Source organism: Denticeps clupeoides, chromosome 5 (assembly GCF_900700375.1).
Source record: "Denticeps clupeoides chromosome 5, fDenClu1.1, whole genome shotgun sequence".
NCBI lineage: Eukaryota > Metazoa > Chordata > Actinopteri > Clupeiformes > Denticipitidae > Denticeps > Denticeps clupeoides.
In genome coordinates this window covers 29,586,702-29,610,492 of record NC_041711.1, presented here as the reverse complement: position 1 = coordinate 29,610,492, position 23,791 = coordinate 29,586,702, and the positions used below count along the sequence as shown (strand labels likewise).

Below are 23,791 nucleotides of genomic sequence, written 5' to 3'. Positions count from 1 at the left end.
CCACGTGGAGGTGGGCAACAACCCAGCAGCAGGACCACTACCTCCGGTTTTGTGCAAAGAGAAACAGGACGCAGACGTCCACAGGTCTTGGTCGAGAAGTGAAGTGATTGTCATTGTGGAACACTGCAGCAAAGCACACGGTGCACACAAAAAAAGATTGCCAAATTTTCCACTGGCGCCCTGTGCTCTTCACAGCAGGTTCACACTGAGCACACGTGACAGACCTGACAGTCTGGAGATGCATCCTCCAGCATGACCGGTTTGCCAGTGGGTCAGTAATGGTGTGGGGTGGCATTTCTTTGGGGGGGATCTCTCAATAGATCCTCAGACCCCTTGTGAGATCATATGCTGGTGTGGTTGGCCCTGGGTTCCTCTTAATGCAAGATGATGCTAGACCTCATGTGATGCAAGATGATGCTAGACCTCACTACCGAGCCTAATTTTTTAATTGTTTTAAGGACATTACATTAAAGTTGGATCAGCATGCTATGTGTTTTTACTATTGAAAAAATCCAGATTCCAAATTAGTCATTTTTGTTTGATTTTGTTGTCCATACATTTAGTAATGTAAAGAACATTTACAGTATTTAATAAGAATATATTAATAAGAATAATTTTCTTTAATAAGAATATTTCATTATTTAATAAGAATATTAATACGAATATTTAAGAATATTATTAAGAATATTTCATTCATTTAGATCTAGGATATCTTATTTTTGTGTTCCCTTAGTTTTCTTAAGTATTAAGATAACCTATAAAAGTAAGGACGCTCAGTGGGTCTTCTTTAGAGAAGAAGTTTAACTTGTCGCAAAAATGATGGGACTATAGGAACTTGTGCTAAGTGAGTAATAAAAAAGCCAATTCCCTTATTTATGCGCTCTAGAATGTTAGTAAAACCTATAATTATGTATGCCTTTTTAGTTTTGCGCGGTGGCTAGCTAGCACTGTTGTAGCATCTCGGCTGCTTGTTAGCCAGCATGAATGGATGGATGGATGACGTTAGCCGGCTAGCGCAGCGAATGCCAAACATATCGAACATAACATGTAGTTAATTTAAACACACAAAAAATGACAGTTTTATAGTTGCTTGCAAATTTATAAAATTAAAGTTTTTTTTTTCCGTCTAGAAACGTATTAGTAATATTAAGAAATATTGTAAATGTTTCATTTTTTGCCAATATCTGTCGCAGAAATACATTTTTTTTTATTAACCTGACATTTATTTCTTTCAGGCCAAAACACGAAAAGAGAATGTGGTCGGAAAGTCCAGACAGAAAACATCAAGGCAGCTAAGGTGAGCTGGTAGTCCTGTTTACTGCTTTCGCACCTTTTTTAAAAAATATATATATAATTCTTGTGTCTGTCTGGATTAATAATGTTTACCTGTCGCCACAGAACATAGCTGATGTTATCAGGACATGCTTGGGACCAAGGGCCATGATGAAGGTATGTATCGTGTTCTTAGCCACCATTTTATTGCATCACTGATTGTAAAAGATGTAATTGATGTTTGTATCTACTTGGGCAGATGCTTCTTGATCCCATGGGGGGAATTGTAATGACCAACGATGGCAATGCCATCCTCAGAGAGGTAAGTTTTGATTTGTGTTAAGGTACGATAACAATTTGACAAGTATATTTTATGTCCAGTTGATGATTGTGGCTTTTGATCTCCCTCTGTAGATCCAGGTTCAGAATCCAGCAGCCAAGTCCATGATTGAGATCAGTCGTGCCCAGGACGAAGAGGTGGGAGATGGAACCACTTCTGTGGTCATTCTTGGTGAGCCTAAGGACCGTTTTAGAAGAGCTTAGCTGTTTGTTGTGATGCTTTTTTGGTGAATGCCACTTCAACATGGTTACTGACCCTCAGGTGGCGAGATGCTGTCTGTTGCTGAGCAGTTCCTGAAACAGCAGATACACCCCACTGTAATCATCGGTGCATACAGATAGGCTTTGGATGACATGCTTGGCATACTAAAGGACATCAGGTATCAATGATTGTTGTTTTCTATTCTAAACATTACTTTACTCATCTCTGTGATTTTTATTTTTTATTTTTTCATGATACTGACCTATGTAATATCAACAGCGTACCGGTGGACGTGAACAGTCGTGAAATGATGATCAAGATCATCAATTCTACTATCAACACAAAGGCTCTGAGCCGCTGGTCCAGCCTGGCCTGCAATATCGCTTTGGATGCTGTCCGCACTGTTGAGCTGAATGAGAATGGACGGAAGGAAATTGACATAAAAAAATACGCCAAAGTGGAAAAAGTAGGGTTTATGGTTTTTACTCGTCTTGCTTCTTCAAGACTGTATTGTTCATTTTTTAATCTTGTGCCTTCTTAATTTTATCTTAGATACCAGGAGGAATTATTGAAGACTCATGTGTGTTGAAAGGAGTGATGGTCAACAAGGATGTGACTCATGGTCGCATGCGTCGTCTTATCAAGAACCCTCGTATTGTCCTGCTGGACTGCTCACTTGAGTACAAGAAAGGCGAAAGCCAGGTGATCACATATGTATAATATGAATATATACGCATGCTCTGTTGCGTACTTCTTTTTATCGTCTTCCAATAATCTTAATGTTAAACATTAGTACACATCTCTGTATTTTAGACCGAAATTGAAATCACACAAGGAGAAGACTTTGCTCGAATCCTGCAGATGGAGGAGGAATACATTCAGCAGATTTGTGAAGACATCATCCGCCTCAAGCCTGATCTCCTGTTCACTGAGAAGGGCATCTCAGGTGCATACAGTTTTCCTCACCCCGTTGCGTGGGAACTGGATGACTTCTGTTACCCCATGTTTTCTTTTCTACACCCGGGTTAATCTGCTGCTGTGTTTGTTTCCATTAGATCTCGCACTGCATTACTTGATGAGAGCCAACATCTCAGCTATTCGCCGGGTCAGAAAGTCAGACAACAATCGAATTGCCAGGTGCGTAAATCCCCCTTCTCAATTCTTTTTAATTAATATTGTATTATAACAAATAATCTGAATGACTTTAATGCTTAATAGAGGTGATATTAAAATATGCCTTAATCAACACATTGGACGTTAATTGGCTCCATTACAAATTGGTTGCATTTGTTTTTGTTTTTCAATTTTTGCAATTCCTGCTTTTCTTCATTCTTAAAAAAACATTTCACCTATGATAATCCATGAATCTCCTCTCTGCAGAGCCTGTGGCGCACGAATTGCCAGCAGGACTGACGAGCTAAGAGAAGAATATGTAGGAACTGGAGCAGGGTTGTTTGAAGTGAAAAAGATTGGTGATGAGTACTTCACCTTTATTACTGAATGCAAAGACCCCAAAGCTTGCACCATCTTGTTGCGTGGAGCCAGCAAGGAGATTCTAGCGGTAAGTGTTTTTTCAGTGACTGGTTGTTTATGGGCTTAGATAGAAATTTTAAGAACCAGCAATTAAGATTGATGTCCATTTCTATGTCTGTTTAGGAAGTGGAGCGAAATCTGCAGGATGCCATGCAGGTATGCAGGAATGTGCTGCTTGACCCTCACTTGCTGCCAGGTGGGGGCGCTGTAGAAATGGCAGTGTCCAGAAGGCTGACTGAGCGCTCCCGTGCTTTCACTGGGGTGGAGAAGTGGCCATACCATGCTGTGGCTCAAGCCCTGGAAGTCATTCCCCGGACCCTCATCCAGAACTGTGGGGCCAGCACTATCCGTGTGATCACCTCCCTCAGGGTAGGTTCCTGCTTCCGTCTGTCTGAAAGATCTGTGATCCACTGTGATCCATGTTTCTTTTAATCATGCGTTTTAACAACACAGGCAAAACACACACAAGAGGGCACTACAACATGGGGTGTGAATGGTGAAACGGGGAACCTGACCGACATGGAGGAACTCGGTATCTGGGAGCCACTGGCTGTGAAAGCCCAGACCTACAAGACTGCTGTAGAGGTGAGGCCACTTTTCTCAGGCAAGCTGATCTCTGTGTCCTTGGTGATTTCCTGACGTGACCCCCCCCCCATTTCTCTCTTTCAGACGGCCATTTTGTTGCTACGTATTGATGAGATTGTATCTGGACAGAAGAAGAAGAAGAAGGATGGGAGGCCAGGGGGCTGAGTAGAGTAGCAGCAAGAATAATACACAAGCTTTGTGACCAAGGTTTGGTCTTTGGTCTTTGGTCGCATTCCCCAGTGTCGCTTCATTTCTGTTTATCGACTGTATTCGAGCATAGTTACTTCAGTGTAACTGTGTTCTTTTTTACCAATTAAAAAATAAAAAAATTATTCATTCTGACTTCTGTATTATTCCAAGAACAATGTAATAGTTCTGCAGTTTTTCTATTCATTCAGAGGTCTGTGTTGTTTTACACCAACCAATGACAGGGCATTAATCGTAAATTGTGTAATTATTAAAACAGGACAAATAAGCTGTAACATATTTGCTATTTTGTTTGTTGTAAATGTGTTGAAGTGTGTTTGCTCATATTTAAAAGTACATTGCACCATTGTGTATGTAATTTTTTTATATAAAAGAAATCCTCATCCAAACTTTGTCTTAATACGCATTGAATGAAATATAAATGAAAACATAAAATGCTTCAGTACTGCATGAACTGCTGTTCTCCTGAAGGATCTACCGTGACTTAATCATCAAAGGTAGAAAACCGAAGGTCTGGTCCAGGATTCGTCATCTGTGGGATTTCCTGTCTGACACACAAGACCACTGCGGCCAATCCACTGCAGACATTTACATTTACGGCATTTGGCAGACGCCCTTATCCAGAGCGACTTACAACGTGCTTAAGTTACCATCGATGAAGAGATCACTTCTGGTTCACTAGGACCCCAACTATGAATGCATCTATTTTATTCACTCTGTTGTAGATTCTGTACACAAAGTTCGACAACAAGAAAATTACAATTTAATCTAAATATTCTTTAAAGAGGAAGGTCTTGAGCTGTCGTTTGAAGGTGCTCAGTGACTGAGCTGTTCTGACCTCGAGGGGAAGTTCATTCCACCACCGAGGGGCCAAGACGGAGAAGAGTCTAGATGAATGTTTTCCTTTTACCTTCAGAGATGGAGTGACCAGGCGAGCAGTACTGGAGGCTCGGAGTATACGAGGTGCAGTGCGAGGTGTAATAAGGGCGGTGAGGTAGGATGGTGCTACTCCATGTTTGGCTTTGTAGGCCAGCATCAGTATTTTGAACCTGATGCGTGCAGCTACTGGGAGCCAGTGGAGGGAGCGTAGCAAAGGGGTGGTGTGGGAGAATTTGGGATGGTTGAAGATCAGTCGTGCTGCTGCATTTTGTAGTAGTTGTAGAGGTCGGATGGTGCATAGTGGTAGACCAGCTAGAAGACACACGATCATATAAAAACGCTTAATATACACTGCTTAAAAAGAAGGGATGTTTTGGTCACTTTTGAATGCTGCTGGTGCTTTCACTCTAGTGGAGTCTACAACCCACACAAGTGGCTCAGGTAGTGCAGCTCATCCAGGACAGCATAGTGTCCAGAGCATGGAGGCGCTACCAGGAGACAGGCCACGTGGAGGAGGCCAAAAATTGCCAAGATTGGCAAATTTGCTATCGGCGCCCTGTGCTCTTCACAGTAGGTTCATACTGAGCACACGTGACAGACCTGACAGTCTGGAGATGCTGTGGAGAATGTTATGCTTCCTGCAACATCCTCCAGCATGACCAGTTTGGCAGTGGGTCAGTAATGGTGTGGGGTGGCATTTCTTTGGGGGGGATCTCTAGATGAGATCCTCAGACCCCTTGTGAGATCATATGCTGGTGTGGTTGGCTCTGGGTTCCTCTTAATGCAAGATGATGCTAGACCTCATGTGGCTGGAGTGTGTCAGCAGGAGTGTGTCAGGAACATGCCCAGGTGTTGTATTGAGGTCATACAGGCTCATACACTCTAAAAAATCATTCATGGTGATAGTGGGTAAAACTTAAAAAAGAAAAGATTTCTAACATAAAAAAAACATGTTTGTCAAATGTACATATTTTCGTGAGTTAATAACTCATTTTAGGAAGTCAGTGCAAAATAAAAATAAAAAACACTTCCTTAACTTAATTATTTAAGTCTCTTGAATCAATAATTTAATCACCACTCAACAAGATAAATTATTAAGCATGCGCAACTTGTAGGATTGAGTTCAGCAACGTTTGAATTTCCCATTCTTGCCAGCCCGCGCCCGCGAGTTTGTGCCTCGTTTGGATTACGTTACCCTAATTTTACAATGAATCTATTGGCAAAATATCGTTTTCACACAGCAGAAAAAACTTATTCATGTAAAGTGTAATTTGGCGTAAAGCTGACACAATTCCATATAGCTCACACGTTTCTTTTAGCTTGCTAACACGGTCCTAAAAATATTAATCTGTATTGGGTTTGTTTCTGAGTGGCAGCCGAATGAGGTTAAATAACGTTTAATTTAAGTTGCACTAATTGTGACACTACAAAAGTAAAAGAGTAATGTGTATGTTTTCAATCGTAATTTACAGTTGATATTCTGTCAGTAAAGTTTCGTCAGTAACAACTGCTCGGGTACCTGAGGTATTCAGCCCCTGGAGACACTGGAGGGAAACCCCGTGTAAAAGTTCAGCGCGGCCACGTTCAGCGATGTCGTCGCGGGTTCCAGTGGTTCTTTGTTAAGTTACTTCTACACTGAAAACTCAGCAGATGAAATTTTCTTTTTCTTCATTGACGTTTTGATGCTCTAAGCCGTTTTGTGGCATGTTAAAGTTGGCCACCCCAGCTAACAATATTATTTGTTCAGCTTTTAAAGGCGGGCTGGGAAGGTAATTATTGTTTGTAATTACATTTAAACCTTATATTGACGCTGTGCAAGGATATGTTGTTTTGTTACTTAAGGCTTTTGTTATAGTATTATTAATGTTAAGGATAACTTAACTTTCTTAAGATGGTAAAGTATTTGCTCAGCATTGGTCTGTAGACCGTCAAGTTTGTGTTTTAGAGCTATGGAATGTTTTTGCTTTGACAATTTGGCTGGGATACAGTAATACAATCTTAAATTAGTTTTTTTTTTCAATTTCATTTCACGTGTCAACCTTTTGTGACTATAATGAAATGTAAAATTTTATTTAAGATGGTATGAATTTTACTTTTAGCAGTGTCCCATAACTGGTTTTAATGAATTGGACTTGTAAATTGTGCAAATTTGAAACAGTAGGAAAGACTGTGCTCTTAAAGCATTGTAGACTTAGACAAGCCCATGGTGGAGTGTTTATGCCTTGTCTATACTGGGATTGTTATTGCTCATTTAAAACATGGGGTGGGCTGCGAACCCACCTGTCGAGAAGCCATTTGTCTCATGAAACAGTGGCATATTCAAGGTGAAGTGATTTGTCACATGTGATACACGGCAGCACAGCACACAGTGCACACAGTGAAATTTGTCCTCTGCATTTAACCCATCACCCTGAGTGAGCAGTGGGCAGCCATGACAGGTGCCCGGGGAGCAGTGTGTGGGGACGGTGCTTTGCTCAGTGGCACCTCAGTGGCACCTCGGCGGATCGGGATTCGAACCAGCAACCTTCTGATTACGGGGCCGCTTCCTTTACCACTTCCTTTACCGCTTCCTTACCACTAACACAGAAGTGTTATCTTTCAAATGTCCATGTTGTTCTTTAAACACAATCTCCACACAAAGACAGTATTTTAAGCACATTAGCCGCCATTAAAAAAAATGGAAACTGTCCCTTGTGTTTTTGAAAATTGCCATTTCAAAACAAACATTCATGGAACATATGCTTCTCATAGGAGCCGAAAACACACTCCTCACTCACTTGATGACTTCAAGCCTGAGCTTTTACAGAGGCATGTCAATCCATTAAATGCAGGAGGTGATCCTGTTGATGAACATACTGAGGATGCACTGAGTGAAGACGAAGAGGTTGGTGAGTTGCCCAATTGAATTGAGAGAAATGTAGCCCACTTATTGCTAAAACTGGAAAGCACATACAATGTACCTCACAGGTGTTGATGAGATAGTGGAACAGATGTTCTGCTATTTTTGATGCAGCACAGGTAATTTTATGTATTCATTTACAGGATAACCTATGAAGTTATTTAAGATTCTTTGTTTTATATTTACTAATTGTGCTGTTTAACTGTGCATCATTTTATACAGCTAAATTATGAATTTAAAAGGATCACCACTGTTAACCTGGAAAGGACATTCATGGAAAAACTGGACCTGTACTCCCCAAAGATAATGGCATTGGTCTCTTCAAGAGGAGGGGCTACAAAAATGAAGATCCAGCGAATCAGGAACATTGTGGACTAAAAGTGTAGTAGTGTAATTTAAATATTTCTGTTCAGCAATAAATAGACATATACAGACACACACATCTTTGAAATAAACCATAAGACATTGAAATTGAAGACTTATCTAAATTTTTAGCAAAGTTATAAGGATTCATGGTTGGAACAAATAAGGAAGTGACAAACATGAACTACGGACGACAGGAGCTTTTAAGGGTTTATTCATGCACAAGGCCAAGAGCTATTGCAGTACTTGACCACACACATTGTAAATTCTAGTTCAAAGCTTTGGGCAGAGACAGGATCAAAGATTAAAACAAAGTAAACTGACAAGTAGAGAAATTAATTACTTAATGGAATATAATTAAATATTTTAACCTGGTTCAGTAGTATGTTTACTTTTGTAATATGTATACTGATATTTGCATATCTGAAAGCACAATTTCTGATGAATTTGTCTTCTCTCTTACAAATGTACTGTAACCCTTTAAAGAGATTTGTTTTCCCTGTTCCATTTTTTAGTAGAAAGGAGGAGAGAGGTTGTTATCCGTTCCCTGTTGGTGTATCTGAAAGAAAAAGAAGGATCTCTTCAGAGAATACTTGGTAGGTAAATCTGACATGATTGTGTTACTGTAATTTCTAGATAAAACATACAGTACTGATATGTTGACTTATTATTCACTTGCCAGGATGATGAAGTGCAGTTTACTGGAGAAATGATGAAGATCATAGTCATCAGAAGCGCAGTCATGAGTCACCCAGCCAGTGCAAAGATTGTTATAGAAGGAACAGATGTCTTGAAAGACCTAGATGTACCAAGAGCCTGTGCCTTGCTAATGGGGTTGATATATGCACTCAACCTCAGCTATCCCAAAGAACTGAAGAACACTTTAGAGGTATTCCAAAAGATATTTCTGGAATTAGATGGACTGAAAGCCAGCCCAAGGGTAATGTCACTAAAATGTAAACTGCTTTCGTAAAGAAAAAGAAAAAAAGTGGGTTGTGCTAGTGTTTTAGTTCAGGTGGCATGGTAGCGCTGTTCCATGTTTTTTTTTTTTTAAACCCCAAAGTGACTGTATAATACACCAGCCATTCTTTCAGTCCTCTAATAACATTGTACAGGTGTGCCTATTAAGGTTGCCAGCTTTTGTATTGTGTTGTAATATGATATTTGTAATATTTACTCTGTCCTCACCAAAAGGACTAAAAGTGTAGTAGTGTAATTTAAATATTTCTGTTCAGCAATAAATAGACATATACAGACACACACATCTTTGAAATAAACCATAAGACATTGAAATTGAAGACTTATCTAAATTTTTAGCAAAGTTATAAGGATTCATGGTTGGAACAAAACCTTTTTTTGTTTTTTTAAGGCTTTCTAATAAAAGTTGTAATCAGTTGGAACAACTGAAATGACTGATTCATTGTGATTATTTAAGTTACTAATACTAAATAAAATTATCGTAACAATTTGCATGCATGTTTATAAGTAGGATATAAGTAAAAAAAGAAGTTTGAGTAACTTAAATGGATCAATTTGACAACTTAATATTGTCAGAACATTTTAATTAATATTGAGTTGGTTCAACTTAATTATGTTTGTAGAGGTCAAATCAAATCATGTTGGTTACACTTAAACTGTTACATTACTCTTATTTAAAATTACATGTTGGATTTACTCAATTATGCCAGAGTTGGCATAACTTAAAAAGATCAATGCAAATTGTTAGATTTTTTTTTTTTAAGTAAACCCAACAAATTATTTTTTGAGTGTAGAGACAACACACTACCGAGCCTTATTTTAATTTGTTTTAAGGACATTACATCAAAGTTGGATCAGCCTGCTGTGTGTTTTTACAATTTAACTTAGAGATTGACTCCAAATCCAGACCTCCATGGGTTCATGAATTTGATTTAAATCAGTAATTTTTGTGTGATTTTTGTTGCCAACACATTCAGCTATCTGAAGAACAATGTATTTAATAAGAATATTTCATTTCTTAATAACATTATTTTAAGAAATAATTAGAATATTAACCAGAATATTTCATTCATTTTAATCTAGGATATCTTATTTTTGTGTTCCCTTAGTTTTTTTAAGCATATAGAATATATATACATATACACAGGGTCCTAGCCTGTTTGGTGCCAAAGCACAACCCCCCACCCCCTCAGCCCACACACATACACATACATACATCAACACCTAGACATATACAGACATTCAACCAAAGGAATCACAATCTAATGCTTACCATTAAAATAACACACCCAAAAGAAACCCATAGTGATTGACCTAAAAGACATCCAAATGAATAAATAAAATGAACATTCGCAATTTGGCACATGACTATCCTGCAGTTTTTAATTCTGTTAATATGCTGTGGATTTTTGGATTCATCCTAATTTCACAATGAACTAAAGACAATTTTGTAATAATATGGCTGCAAAAAAGTGAAAGTGTTTGAATAATAATATGAATAATCTAATAATATTTATTGTTCAATTCCACCTTAAGCTTTAAGATGAAGGCCTAACAATCTTGATCAAATCCACGACTCGAAACCACGAGAATCCATGTGCGTAAACGCGATACAACCTACCCTTAAGTCGCCTACTATACTCAAATCTGATTGGCCAACTGAACCTCACGTCAAGCAAACCCATGAGTTTATTGGCTCTCGTGGCTCCGTGACACCGCGCTTCATAGACTCTTCGGCTCAGTGGTTCTTCTTAAGAGTTCTTCTGCTCTGGTTGCCGGTGAACTCTAACTTGCCGCAAAAATGATGGGACGACCGGTTCTTGTGCTTAGTGAGTAACCCAAAAAAAGCCAATTCCCTTATTTATGCGCTCCAGAAGGTGTTAGTAAAACCTATAATTATGTATGTCTTTTTATTTTTGCGCGGTGGCTAGCTAGCACTGTTGTAGCATCTCGGCTGCTCGCAGCGCCTGTTAGCCTTTGAGCTGGTCGCCTGTCTTGGCGTCGGTGAAGCCCTAACCGGGCAATGGTTGGTCGGCTGTGGTGCTGACGCTGACCGGGTCCGCATCGCTCCTTAGCTGCGGTAATTTAGTCCGAAGCAGGTCGCGCAGCATGGATGGATGGATGGATGGATGGATGGATGGATGGATGGATGATGTTAGCCGACTAGCGCAGCGAATACAAAACTTATCAAACATAACATTAATTTAAACACACAAAAAAGGACACAGTTTTATAGTTTTTTGCAAATTTATAACATGAAAGGTTTTTTTCTAGAAACGTATTAGTAACTAAGAAATATTGCAAATGATTCCTTTTTGTCGCTGAAAAAAAAAACCTGACATTTATTTATTTCAGGCCAAAACATGAAAAGAGAATCTGGACGGAAAGTCCAGACAGGAAACATAAATGCAGCTAAGGTGAGCTGGTAGTCCTGTTTACTGCTTTCGCACTTTTTAAAAAAAAATATTATTCTTGTGTCTGTCTGGATTAATGTTTACCTGTCGCCACAGACAATAGCTGATGTTATCAGGACATGCTTGGGACCAAGGGCCATGATGAAGGTATGTATCGTGTTCTTAGCCACCATTTTATTGCATCACTGATTGTAAAAGATGTAATTGATGTTTGTATCTACTTGGGCAGATGCTTCTTGATCCCATGGGGGGAATTGTAATGACCAACGATGGCAATGCCATCCTCAGAGAGGTAAGTTTTGATTTGTGTTAAGGTACGTGAACAATTTGACAAGTATATTTTATGTCCAGTTGATGATTGTGGCTTTTGATCTCCCTCTGTAGATCCAGGTTCAGCATCCAGCAGCCAAGTCCATGATTGAGATCAGTCGTACCCAGGACGAAGAGGTGGGAGATGGCACCACTTCTGTGGTCATTCTTGGTGAGTCTAAGGACCGTTTTAGAAGAGCTTAGCTGTTTGCTGTGATGCTTTTTTGGAGACTGCCACTTCAACATGGTTACTGACCCTCAGGTGGCGAGATGCTGTCTGTTGCTGAGCAGTTCCTGGAACAGCAGATACACCCCACTGTAATCATCGGTGCATACAGACAGGCTTTGGATGACATGCTTGGCATACTAAAGGACATCAGGTATCAATGATTGTTGTTTTCTATTCTAAACATTACTTTTCTCATCTCTGTGATTTTTTATTTTTTCATGATACTGACCTATGTATCTATCAACAGCGTACCGGTGGACGTGAACAGTCGTGAAATGATGATCAAGATCATCAATTCTACTATCAACACAAAGGCTCTGAGCCGCTGGTCCAGCCTGGCCTGCAATATCGCTTTGGATGCTGTCCGCACTGTTGAGCTGGATGAGAATGGACGGAAGGAAATTGACATAAAAAAATACGCCAAAGTGGAAAAAGTAGGGTTTATGGTTTTTACTCGTCTTGCTTCTTCAAGACTGTATTGTTCATTTTTTAATCTTGTGCCTTCTTAATTTTATCTTAGATACCAGGAGGAATTATTGAAGACTCATGTGTGTTGAAAGGAGTGATGGTCAACAAGGATGTGACTCATGGTCGCATGCGTCGTCTTATCAAGAACCCTCGTATTGTCCTGCTGGACTGCTCACTTGAGTACAAGAAAGGCGAAAGCCAGGTGATCACATATGTATAATATGAATATATACGCATGCTCTGTTGCGTATTTCTTTTTATGGTCTTCCAATAATCTTAATGTTAAACATTAGTACACATCTCTGTATTTTAGACCGAAATTGAAATCACACGAGGAGAAGACTTTGCTCGAATCCTGCAGATGGAGGAGGAGTACATTCAGCAGATGTGTGAAGACATCATCCGACTCAAGCCTGATCTCATCTTCACTGAGAAGGGCATCTCAGGTGCATACAGTTTTCCTCACCCCGTTGCGTGGGAACTGGATGACTTCTGTTACCCCATGTTTTCTTTTCTACACCCGGGTTAATCTGCTGCTGTGTTTGTTTCCATTAGATCTCGCACAGCATTACTTGATGAAAGCCAACATCTCAGCTATTCGCCGGGTCAAAAAGTCAGACAACAATCGAATTGCCCGGTGAGTAAACCCCTTTTCTCAGTTTGTTTTTTAATAATATTGTATTATAACAAATCATCTTAATTACTTCAAAGAAAATGCTAAATAGAGGTGGTATTAAAATATGCCTTGATCAACACTTGATCAACAAAAATAGAGATGTATGGTGTAGGTTCAATCGTTCTATTGGATAAAGATAACAAGACTATGAAAATATTTTCCCAGAAATTGTACAATGACTGCTGGCAGTGGCCTAAAGTAGCTGGCCCTTGGTGACATCGTAGGCACTCCAAGCTGGTATTAGGAAACATTTTTGATAGCTTAGAGTAGTGTAGACGATGTAGTACTTTAAACTGGATCAAACATTGTCTAATATAGACCGAGGAGGTATGAATAGCTTCTAGGCACTTTTGCCAGCTCTCACCCGTAACTACAATGTTAAGATCCTGTTGCCATGTCACTTTTCTCCCATGAGGGTGAATAAATGTTCTGGATCAGAGTATATGATTTTGATATGTTGCCTCTCATAAAGGGGTCCAGAGCAAGAATTTCATCTGTAGCATTTAGGGCTGCAACTACATAGGTTAGCCTATTTGTCCTTAGTTCTATTTTAATTTAAAAAAAAAAAAGGAAAAAGGGGTGTACCCCCTGCTATAGCCCATCTGAGAATAAAGAGGGATAAAAAGTATAAAGGTACAAAATAGTAAAAAGAAAATATAAACAAACAATTAAAGTATTACTAATAATCCAACTTAAACGATACAGTTCAGGTGGGGTTAGTATACCTCCAGGGGTCAAACAATTTGTAGGACTCCATAAATGACAACAGCTGATGCAGACACATTCTTGGACGGTGCAGGATTCGATCTGTCTAAATTTGGCTGCAGGACCAGGTTTAAGTCACTCCCCAGAATTAAGTGATATGTGTCTCTAGGTGTGGGAGCTTAGCAAAAATGGTGCAAAAGAACTGTGGGTCGTCCCAGTTGGGGCCGTTGACATTTGCGGAAACTACATCATTAAATACACAGAGCTTCCCTATAACTATTACAAACCTGCCTTTGATATCTGATATTACAGACTGTTACAAACAAAACCCCCTTTTCTTATCAATATCGCTGCACGTCTTGATCTGTCCCCATATTCATGGAAGATGAAAGATGTGATCTACCCAGCCTCTCTTTAATTTTGAGTGTTCGTTACCTCGAAGATGAGTCTCCTGTATAAATATAATCTCAGGTGCCAGGGCTTTCAGATGAGGGAAAAAACCCTGCAAAGTTTTATAGGGTGGTGCAACCCTTTAATATTCCATTTTACAAAAAACGCAGTGAGCCCAGCCCTGACCTGTTAAGACCAGCCATATTGTGGATCCCACACACTGAGAAGGAGAAGAGGGAGAAAATAAATAAATAAAATAATAATGATAATTAATAAATATATATATATATGAATCCTGAAATGCAAACTTAAAACCCCAAAATGCCCCTATGCCGCAATTATAGTAACGTCATCAATAACAATAAACAGTCAGTAAACAGTAATAACTGAGTACACCAATAAATCGGCTGAAATTGAACATGCACCCAGTCTGAAGGTGTGATATTTTAACCAGAATTTTGTCAATCATGAATCAGACCAGTTTTACAGAAAATACCTGAGTAGAGAATACTGTACTTCCTACATGTATAAGATGAATGTTGTTTATCTTGATATGATTCTTCTCTCTGGCAAGACGCAGGGTATTTGCACAGTCCTGGTAGTAGTGGAAGCGGGCCACGATGACGCGGGGTGGATTCCCCTTTCTGGGCCCTGGAAGAAAAGATTGGCGCGCCCTGTCCAGCAATGGCGCTTCTTTCAACTCAAAAGCTTGCTGAAGTAGTGCCGAAACAAAAGTCGTGGAGCAGATCTGAGCCTCAGGAACTCCTTATTATCATGCCGTTGTTCCTCTGCGATCTGGCCTCCGCGTCGCCGCACTCATTTTGCAATGTTTCAGTCAGTGTTGTAAGGCGACGTACTTCTTTCTGCAGACATGTAATATGGGCAGTGCATGTCAAGAGGCTTTCTTCCATGTTGTTCACTTGAACGCTGAGTCCAGACAGCTCCGTAGTAACAGTCTCCCTGTATTCCCTCAGTTCGGACCGGACCGCTCTTATGTCCGATTTTACCAGCCATTTCTACGGATTATATATGTGCAGATTCCTTTCAGACCAAAGCACAACCAACAGTTCACCTATGAAATATGCCTAAAATGCTACTATTTTAAAACCTGCTTGGCGGAGCAACAGACTAATGCGTCTACTCCATAGCATGCTCAGCAGCGGCACCCATTTTCTTCATTTAAAAAAAAAAAAAAAAAAAAAAACATTTCACCTATGATAATCCATGAATCTCCTCTCTGCAGAGCCTGTGGCGCACGAATTGCCAGCAGGACTGACGAGCTAAGAGAAGAATATGTAGGAACTGGAGCAGGGTTGTTTGAAGTGAAAAAGATTGGTGATGAGTACTTCACCTTTATTACTGAATGCAAAGACCCCAAAGCTTGCACCATCTTGTTGCGTGGAGCCAGCAAGGAGATTCTAGCGGTAAGTGTTTTTTCAGTGACTGGTTGTTTATGGGCTTAGATAGAAATTTTAAGAACCAGCAATTAAGATTGATGTCCATTTCTATGTCTGTTTAGGAAGTGGAGCGAAATCTGCAGGATGCCATGCAGGTATGCAGGAACGTGCTGCTTGACCCTCACTTGCTGCCAGGTGGGGGCGCTGTAGAAATGGCAGTGTCCCACAGGCTGACTGAGCGCTCCCGTGCCTTCACTGGGGTGGAGCAGTGGCCGTACCGTGCTGTGGCTCAAGCCCTGGAAGTCATTCCCCGGACCCTCATCCAGAACTGTGGGGCCAGCACTATCCGTGTGATCACCTCCCTCAGGGTAGGTACCTGCTTCCGTCTGTCTGAAAGATCTGTGATCCACTGTGATCCATGTTTCTTTTAATCATGCGTTTTAACAACACAGGCAAAACACACACAAGAGGGCACTACAACATGGGGTGTGAATGGTGAAACGGGGAACCTGACCGACATGGAGGAACTCGGCATCTGGGAGCCACTGGCTGTGAAAGCCCAGACCTACAAGACTGCTGTAGAGGTGAGGCCACTTTTCTCAGGCAAGCTGATCTCTGTGTCCTTGGTGATTTCCTGACATGTGGACCCCCCCCCCCGCCCAATTTCTCTCTTTCAGACGGCCATCTTGTTGCTACGTATTGATGACATTGTATCTGGACATAAGAAGAAGAAGGATGAGCAGGCAGGGCCAGACATGGGAGGCCAGGGGGCTGAATAGAGTAGCAGCAAGAATTAGGTTAGGGGGTGTTAGGAGGCTGGGACTGATGAGGATGCATGATGAACGAACAAAAAAACAAAAACAACACTGAGAAGGGAGCTTGTGAAGGATTCCTTTGCCGACCACAACATGTGAAAGGATCTGCAGAAACATTTCATGAGCTAATGCTCTTGTGCATAATACACAAGCTTTGTGACCAAGGTTTGGTCTTGATCTGTATAAACCTCGCATCCCCCAGTGTCGCTTCATTGCTGTTTATCGACTGTATTCAAGCATAGTTACTTCAATGTAACAGTGTTCTTTCTTACCAATTACAAAAATAAAAAAAATTAATCGTTCTGACTGTATTATTCCTAGAACAATGTAATAGTTTCCATTCATTTTTTTTTCAGTAGCAAAAACATACAAACTGAACAAGATCCTTCTTGCTACAAATCCATTTTTTAATATCAAATAGAGATTAATCGCTCCAAAGAAAAATTGCATAACACATGTGTTGTTTAGCCATCCACATGTTTGTGGAAACGGATGTTTTACTATTTAAAAAAATAAAATAAAAACCACAGGGATAACCTTTACATTTTTTGAGGCTTTATTTGTATAAAATATCAAAACACAAAGAATAATACAAATTATGCATAACAGGTGAATTTGAAGCATAAACGTCTGTAAACTTCAGTACAGAACCGGTGTCTGCCCTGACCTACTGCAGTTCATTCACTTTCTGTAAAAATCTCGATCACGTTTCACAGCAACTATTACCATTTTGTACAGACAGATTTGTGGAAAGCAAATAGCTACTAAGTATAAGATTTAAGGGGGTAAAAAAAAAGAAGACAAAAGTCCTGAACTTCCCTGAGGTCTTCAGCCACATGAACAAACAGTCCACTTTTGAGACATGAAAAGTGTGCCTAGATCTCCATCTTCCGGCGTCCCTCATCCCAACGCCCTCTCCCCCGTCTCAGGGTCCACATCATTATCAAGTTCTACGTTTGGGGGGAAAAAGGACACCCTGATGCAGTGACATAAACATTATTCTATACGTGCATATGAAAGTCTGACTTACCCATCCCGCAGTCGCTTGGTACCGACCGGTGATTCTGGGGAACACCAACACTGTTTAAACGTGATGGTCCCGGGAAAGGAGGGGAGTCCAAATGCATGCTGGGATAACTTGGCCCAGCCTGGTATGCAGCATCTGTGTCCATGGCTGTATTCACAATTTATTATTTTTAATAACTAGGTTGTAATCTGAGACACAACATGATGTGAAGTGATTGTGAAACACTGCAGCACAGCACACGGTGACAAGACGTAATGTGTCCTCTGCTTTTAACCATCACCCTTGGTGAGCGGCGGGCAGCCATGACAGGCGCCCGGGGAGCAGTGTGTGGGGATGGTGCTCTGCTCGGTGGCACCTTGGCGGTTCGGGACTCGGACCGGCAACCTTCTGATTATGGGGCCGCTTCCTTAGCCGCTAGGCCACCACTGCCACCTGGCACCATGGTGGCTCCCATTTGGGTGCACTGTTGGAATGGGGCACGCTCCTCAGCGTTTCCATGAAGAGGTGTGTCAGGCCAGCAACAATGTTTGGGCAGAACCACCATGAACTATTTAAGCACCGTCGGCCCTTGGTCCCCCATAACTTTGCCGGCAGTTCTCCAGTCTCCCGTCCTTGTCCCCCTTTTGGTAGATCCTGACCCCGGCAGGCCCCCTCCTGTAGCCATCACACTTTGGTCCCTTGGTCCTAGTCGCTCGAACCCTTACTGCAAGCACCGTCACCGATGTCACGTGTGACAAATGTCTGTGTGCAGAGTGGCCGCTCACCTGAAGGCTCCTCTGCGTGGTGGGGCCCGGGCGGGCGGGTGACGTCCCCCGCTGGAGCGCCGGGTGGCCCCGCGGGGCCGTTCACGTCTGCGCATGCGGGCGAGGTCGTCGCGTTAATGTTCAACAAGCGACACCCACACCCACACGTATCAATCACCACCGGTCACCTTCGACGAGCCCTGGTCTTAAAAGTGGATTCTATGTCCAGCAACACACTCGCCTATGAACCAGAAGACCCAGGTTCAAACCCCACTTCCTACCATTGTGTCCCTGAGCAAGACACTTGACCCTGAGTGTCTCCAGGGGGGGACTGTCCCTGTAACTACCGACTGTAAGTCGCTCTGGCTGATAAATGCTGTAAATGTTCGTCGTTTTAGATTCGTGGCGACATTAAGCGCTTTTACCGTCAGCGAGAACGCGTCGATGCACCGCGTTTATTTTTTTAAATTATTTTTTACGTTAAGGTGACGTCGGTCTTACCGGTCTGGCTGCGACAGCGACATTTCCTCAGCTTGCGGAAAGGACAGTTGTCCCGCAGGCGCACCAGGCACGCACCGTGTCTCCGTCGGCCCTGCGTGGTCATGCCGCGGACACCGCGGACTTCTCCCGCGAGTTTCTGCCCTCCGACGGCCTGGAACTACGACCCGTCGAGCAGGTCTGCGGTGTGACGTCACTCGTCGTTTTTACTTTTTTTTTTTTTTTAAACTAAACTTTAATTCGTGTGCATTTGGCATAGGACTTACACAAGTGATACAATCTAAAACCATTTATATTCACTAGTATTACAGTTTATAAAATAAAATAAAGATGTTAAAATCTATACTGTTAACTGCTAGGCACTATGTAAACGTGTAATAATGTGAAGCACATGATACCACCATAAACAGACAGACAGACAGTGCATCCAGAATATACACCTCATCACATGCGTTTCAGACACCAACGTAAGGAAGGCCATTAAAAAAATAACACATCAATGCTAAATTTTCTCTTTATATAGTAATAATAAAAAAGCAGTTCATATAAATCATCTGCTAATTCATCATATAAATCAATCACTCTAGTCCATTTGGTCTTCTAGAATAACGAAACAAGCAAAGCTGAAGTTGCCGAGACTGTGCGGTGACTCCTTATCCCCAGAACCTCTGGCGGTGGGAAACGCGTGGATTGGGGGGTGGCATGGACTCGTCAGAAAAAATGCTGCCGTCGGCGTCCACGATGAAGATGAAATACAGGTTGGCCACCAGCATGGCGAGCATGGGCAGAAAGGACAGGCCAAATCCGAAGCCCCTCACGCTGCTGCCGAGCGCCGCACCCAGCCAGTAGCAGAGCCTGTCGACCAGAAAAGCACCGACTTGGATCATGGCGATCGTGAACGACATGCAGACAGAAAACCATTTTAAATGGCCACGCACAATCACAATGGAATCATTTTACTCTTCAGTTTCCTGCTGAAAATCAAATAGATGGTTAAATGAGGCGTGCGCTATTCGGCGGGGACTTCCATGAAATCCACTTTTAAAAAGCATTGATTCGATTTTGGATGCCAAGAACGGTACGTCAGACTGCGCATTACCTCCCAAGAGCAAACACTATGGTCAAGAGGGGCACAAGCTTAAGCAAATCCTGGGTCAGGTAGGCCGCCATGACGGCCAACTGGAGGAAGTAGAGAAGGAACAAGGAGACGGAGTCCTCGACGAAGCGCTGGTGCACGGCCACCTGCCTCGGCTCGGAGTTCCCCTCGCACAGGGGCTTCAAGTAGCGGTAATGCAAGCGAGACGCGCCCAGCACCAGCAGACCTGGGAAGTGTGATGAGAAGGGGAAACATGACTGTCCTTGTCCCAGCTTGGTCACACTTCTCTCTATAGTTAGCCTTTTAAAACGGATGGAAATGCGTGTTTCATTGTCGTATATACATCTAACATGACATTCACCAAATTATGATATGAACACTCATCCAATTCAATAAAACCGCATGAGAATGCATGACCTTGTGTAGACAGGACCATTCTGAACACATATTCAAAATATATTGTTAAAAAACATAAATAACAAAAAAAAAAATCCTCCTCACCCAGTACAATCGGCACGATGGCAAACACCGAGCAGCGCAGCGTGTAGACCAGCCGCAGGGGGGCGCTCTCCAAGACGGGCGCGTCGAACGGCAGGAACATGTAGCCCCCCCAGACGAGCAGTGGGAACACCAAGGCGGCGGAGAACACCGCTGCGCCCGCTTTCAGCGAGTCCCGGTGGCACGCGTCACATCCGCCTGGAAACGACACGCGGGAGAGGAGTGTCAGCAAAAACCACGAATCGCGCCGAACGTGCGACGCGAAGACTACGGCGGACCGGGCTTTTTACGTTTCGGCGGGCCTCTCTGCCAGTCAGGGTGGTAGCCATTCGTTGGCACCCCATGGGACCCGAGAAAGTGACTCTTCTCCGTGACCTCGTCCCAAGAAGCCCCGTACTCTCTCTGGGACTCGGTCACGCCGAGGGTGAACACGCGGGCCGCCTCGTCCGGCATGGAGTTGATCTCCTCCACCTTGACCTCCAGGTGCGACCGCTTCTCCTCTGGCGCGCCGCCGCCGCCCGCACCCGTGGGGCCCGCCGGGGCCGCCGGCTTCTGCTCCTCGGCCCCGAGCTCTCGCTGGCTCTCTGTTCGGCTCTCTCCTCCTTTAAGCGAGGGACACTCCGACATCACGCTGGCTCTCTCGGCCGCCGCCGCCTTCGCGCCGGGCCACTCCAACGTGCCGGGCTCCATGTGGGCGGAGTGAACCGCCTTTTCATCCGCTTCAAAACCCCCATCGGGCTTCTTGAACCGCTCTTCCTCCTCCCAAGACGGCGTCTGTGGCCCTGCCATCAGACTCGAGGGCGCTTTGTCGGCTGGTTCTAATTTCGATATAACTAGTAATTTAGAACGCTTGTGACCATCAGGTCACGTTTTAAGACATCTGGACTTAAATCCCAACTGGCCTCTGTCGTCCTGCAAATAATAGACAAATGTTCACTGTTCTGCTTTCATGAGAAATAAATATAGAGATTCGTATCAGTCAATAAAACAACCTCAGTTTGGTACAAGGTAGGCACGATTTCTCATAAATGCAGTGATTACGTCCGGCTAACTTTCTTATTTTCATATCTGCAAACACGATCATACCTGACTGACTGTTTTAATTACGCAGTTAGTGGTTAGACGTGTAATGGCGCGCAAATAAGACATAATGGAAGCGTTTTGTGGTTTTCATATATGTATATGGGTGGTATATGTTCATATATGTATATAGGATGGTAGTAGCCTAGTGGGTAAGACACTCGCCTGTGAACCAGAAGACCCAGGTTCAAATCCCACTTACTACCATTGTGTCCCTGAGCAAGACACTTAACCCTGAGTGTCTCCAGGGGGGACTGTCCCTGTAACTACTGATTTTAAGTTGCTCTGGATAAGGGCGTCTGATAAATGCCATAAATGTAAATATATGATATATTACTATCTTATTTGACTGTACAGGGAAATACTTTTCTGTCTCGCCATTAAACCGCTCGGGCCCGTCCAACTCCGATTCGTCCATCTTACACCCCGAAGCGCTCTCGACGCCGCTGAAAAGAGCGCGGCGTGTTGGGAAAAGTCGCCGGGCGCCGGGAACACCCCACCCCGCTCCTCCTGACACGACCCACGCACTCAGTGGACGCGAAGGCCGACAGGAGCGACGCGGAAGCGCGAACACGCCGGAGCTGTTTAACGCGGTTACAGGTCGCGGGTCAAAATGCATCAAAAGTTAAAAAAATATATATATACACACATATACATATATATTCATGAGAGACTTTTACCGGCCTGTCCCGGTCTCCGGTCCACTGGCTTCTGTTTTGGGTGAAACTGTGTTTTCGAGTGGGACGACAGGTGTGTCCAGGTAAATTTCTCTTAAAGGAATCGTCCCTTAAAGGAGAAGTGCGTGTTTTTTTTCTACGTTTATTTAGTTGCCACGCAATCGTACGTGCGCCAGCAGTAGTCAAATAAAATGTCCCATCTGTGATTTTTCAGCGCGTCTCTCTTGTATATTCGAGCGACTTTTGTAGATAAGGCGGCGCAGGGCCGGCTGCTCTCTGGACTCCGGTTTTGTGCTTTTGCGTTTGTTGCAGCTGTCAACAGACCATTGGCTGCTCTCTCTCTCTTTCTCTCACTCCCTCTCAGTCTCTCTCTCTCTCTCCCTCACTCTCACACTCTCTCTCTCCCTCCCTCTCTCTCCTTCACAGTCTCTCTCTCCCTCCCTCTCAGTCTCTCTCTCTCTCTCTATCCCTCACTCTCACACTCTCTCTCTCCCTCCCTCTCTCTCCATCACAGTCTCTCTCTCCCTCCCTCTCTCTCACTCCCTCTCAGTCTCTCTCTCTCTCTCTATCCCTCTCTCTTCTTCACAGTCTCTCTCTCCCTCCCCCTCTCTCTCTCTCTCTATCCCTCACTCTCACACTCTCTCTCCCTCCCTCTCTCTCAGTCTCTCTCTCTCTCTATCCCTCTCTCTCCTTCACAGTCTCTCTCTCCCTCCCTCTCTCTCTCTCTATCCCTCACTCTCTCTCCCTCTGTTTCTCTCTCCCTCACTCTCACACTCTCTCTCCCTCCCTCTCTCTCCTTCACAGTCTCTCTCTCCCTCCCTCTCTCTCTCACAGTCTCTCTCTTTCTCTCACTCCCTCTCTCTCTCCCTCACTCTCACAGTCTTTCTCTCTCCCTCCCTCGCTCTCTCTCCCTCCCTCTCTCTCTCTCTTAACACCAGCAGTGTGTGTGTGGTGAGGTTTCTGACGAATTCTATTATTGTGGAGGTGTTGGGCACAGTGAGTTGTCACTGGTCAGAAGATCCTAATATTGTGAAGCCTGAGTCAGTGGTGTGTAGCTCAGGAAAAACAAGAGCCGTAAATTGTGAACCACATCAGATGTGTTCTCCAGCACATCCCACACCTGGGTGGGAAACGGACCCGTTATCAGAAGGTCGCCGGTTCGAATCCCGATCGGCCCTGGCGACACTGAACAAAGCGTCGTCCCCACACGCCGGGCGCCTGGCAATTCAAGATTCAAGAGTGCTTTATACCATGTATTTCACACAGTCCCCCCCATAGTGCAATCATAAAAGAAAAATACTAAACTAAACTATGCTAACATTAACTAAAGCTTAAATTTAGAACTTTTCTGTACAATGAACAGGTGGAAAAGGACAGAACTGGACAACATCATGTAGGAGTGCTTGTGAGTGGATATGTTGGACATTTCAAACAGGACACACAAGACAAGACAAACATGTGCAAGACGTGCAAAAATCAGGTGCATAAGGCTGGATGTGTATTGTTGTTGAG

General features: G+C 43.0%; 2 protein-coding genes, 1 long non-coding RNA gene and 1 pseudogene across 4 annotated transcripts; 3 read left to right on the top strand and 1 right to left on the bottom strand.

Annotated features, from left to right (window-relative positions):
- Positions 1–816: 816 nt before the first annotated feature.
- Positions 817–4,100, top strand: LOC114790504 (T-complex protein 1 subunit gamma-like; annotated as a pseudogene).
- A 3,773-nt stretch (positions 4,101–7,873) lies between these two features.
- Positions 7,874–9,289, top strand: LOC114791146 (uncharacterized). Its single transcript, XR_003749921.1, has 5 exons — positions 7,874–7,905; positions 7,985–8,035; positions 8,139–8,306; positions 8,795–8,875; positions 8,962–9,289. It is a non-coding gene; the product is annotated as an uncharacterized LOC114791146 (long non-coding RNA).
- Positions 9,290–10,982: 1,693 nt separating this feature from the next.
- cct3 (chaperonin containing TCP1, subunit 3 (gamma)) lies at positions 10,983–16,962 on the top strand. The gene is made up of 14 exons (XM_028979695.1): positions 10,983–11,086; positions 11,613–11,674; positions 11,768–11,818; positions 11,901–11,963; positions 12,056–12,152; positions 12,243–12,360; positions 12,457–12,643; positions 12,730–12,879; positions 12,991–13,123; positions 13,233–13,314; positions 15,692–15,872; positions 15,968–16,213; positions 16,298–16,429; positions 16,523–16,962. Exons 1-14 carry the CDS (start codon positions 11,059–11,061, stop codon positions 16,622–16,624), a joined length of 1,632 nt encoding a protein of 543 aa, XP_028835528.1. The 5' UTR covers positions 10,983–11,058; the 3' UTR covers positions 16,625–16,962.
- A 2,240-nt stretch (positions 16,963–19,202) lies between these two features.
- tmem79b (transmembrane protein 79b) lies at positions 19,203–22,562 on the bottom strand. Of its 2 annotated transcripts, none has more exons than XM_028980776.1 (5): positions 22,283–22,562; positions 20,801–21,434; positions 20,526–20,720; positions 20,028–20,250; positions 19,203–19,783 (listed from the first exon to the last, which is right to left on the bottom strand). In XM_028980776.1, the coding sequence occupies exons 2-5, from the start codon at positions 21,309–21,311 to the stop codon at positions 19,582–19,584; spliced, it is 1,131 nt and encodes a 376-aa protein (XP_028836609.1). In that variant the 5' UTR covers positions 21,312–21,434; positions 22,283–22,562; the 3' UTR covers positions 19,203–19,581. The 2 variants fall into 2 exon arrangements, with proteins under 2 accessions (XP_028836609.1, XP_028836610.1); XM_028980777.1 differs by having other exon boundaries at positions 20,813–21,434.
- Between the last annotated feature and the right edge of the window lie 1,229 nt (positions 22,563–23,791).

What these genes read in the sequence shown, in the direction of transcription:
- tmem79b (XM_028980776.1), bottom strand. Translation starts at nt 21,311, where the DNA reads ATGGCAGGGCCACAGACGCCGTCTTGGGAGGAGGAAGAGCGGTTCAAG. An exon ending in GCCGAAACGTAAAAAGCCCG is followed by an intron (nt 20,721 to 20,800) that starts GTCCGCCGTAGT and finishes TGTCGTTTCCAG; the next exon opens with GCGGATGTGACGCGTGCCAC. An exon ending in CATCGTGCCGATTGTACTGG is followed by an intron (nt 20,251 to 20,525) that starts GTGAGGAGGATT and finishes CACACTTCCCAG; the next exon opens with GTCTGCTGGTGCTGGGCGCG.
- cct3 (XM_028979695.1), top strand. Translation starts at nt 11,059, where the DNA reads ATGATGGGACGACCGGTTCTTGTGCTTA. An exon ending in ACGACCGGTTCTTGTGCTTA is followed by an intron (nt 11,087 to 11,612) that starts GTGAGTAACCCA and finishes TATTTATTTCAG; the next exon opens with GCCAAAACATGAAAAGAGAA. An exon ending in GGCATACTAAAGGACATCAG is followed by an intron (nt 12,361 to 12,456) that starts GTATCAATGATT and finishes ATCTATCAACAG; the next exon opens with CGTACCGGTGGACGTGAACA.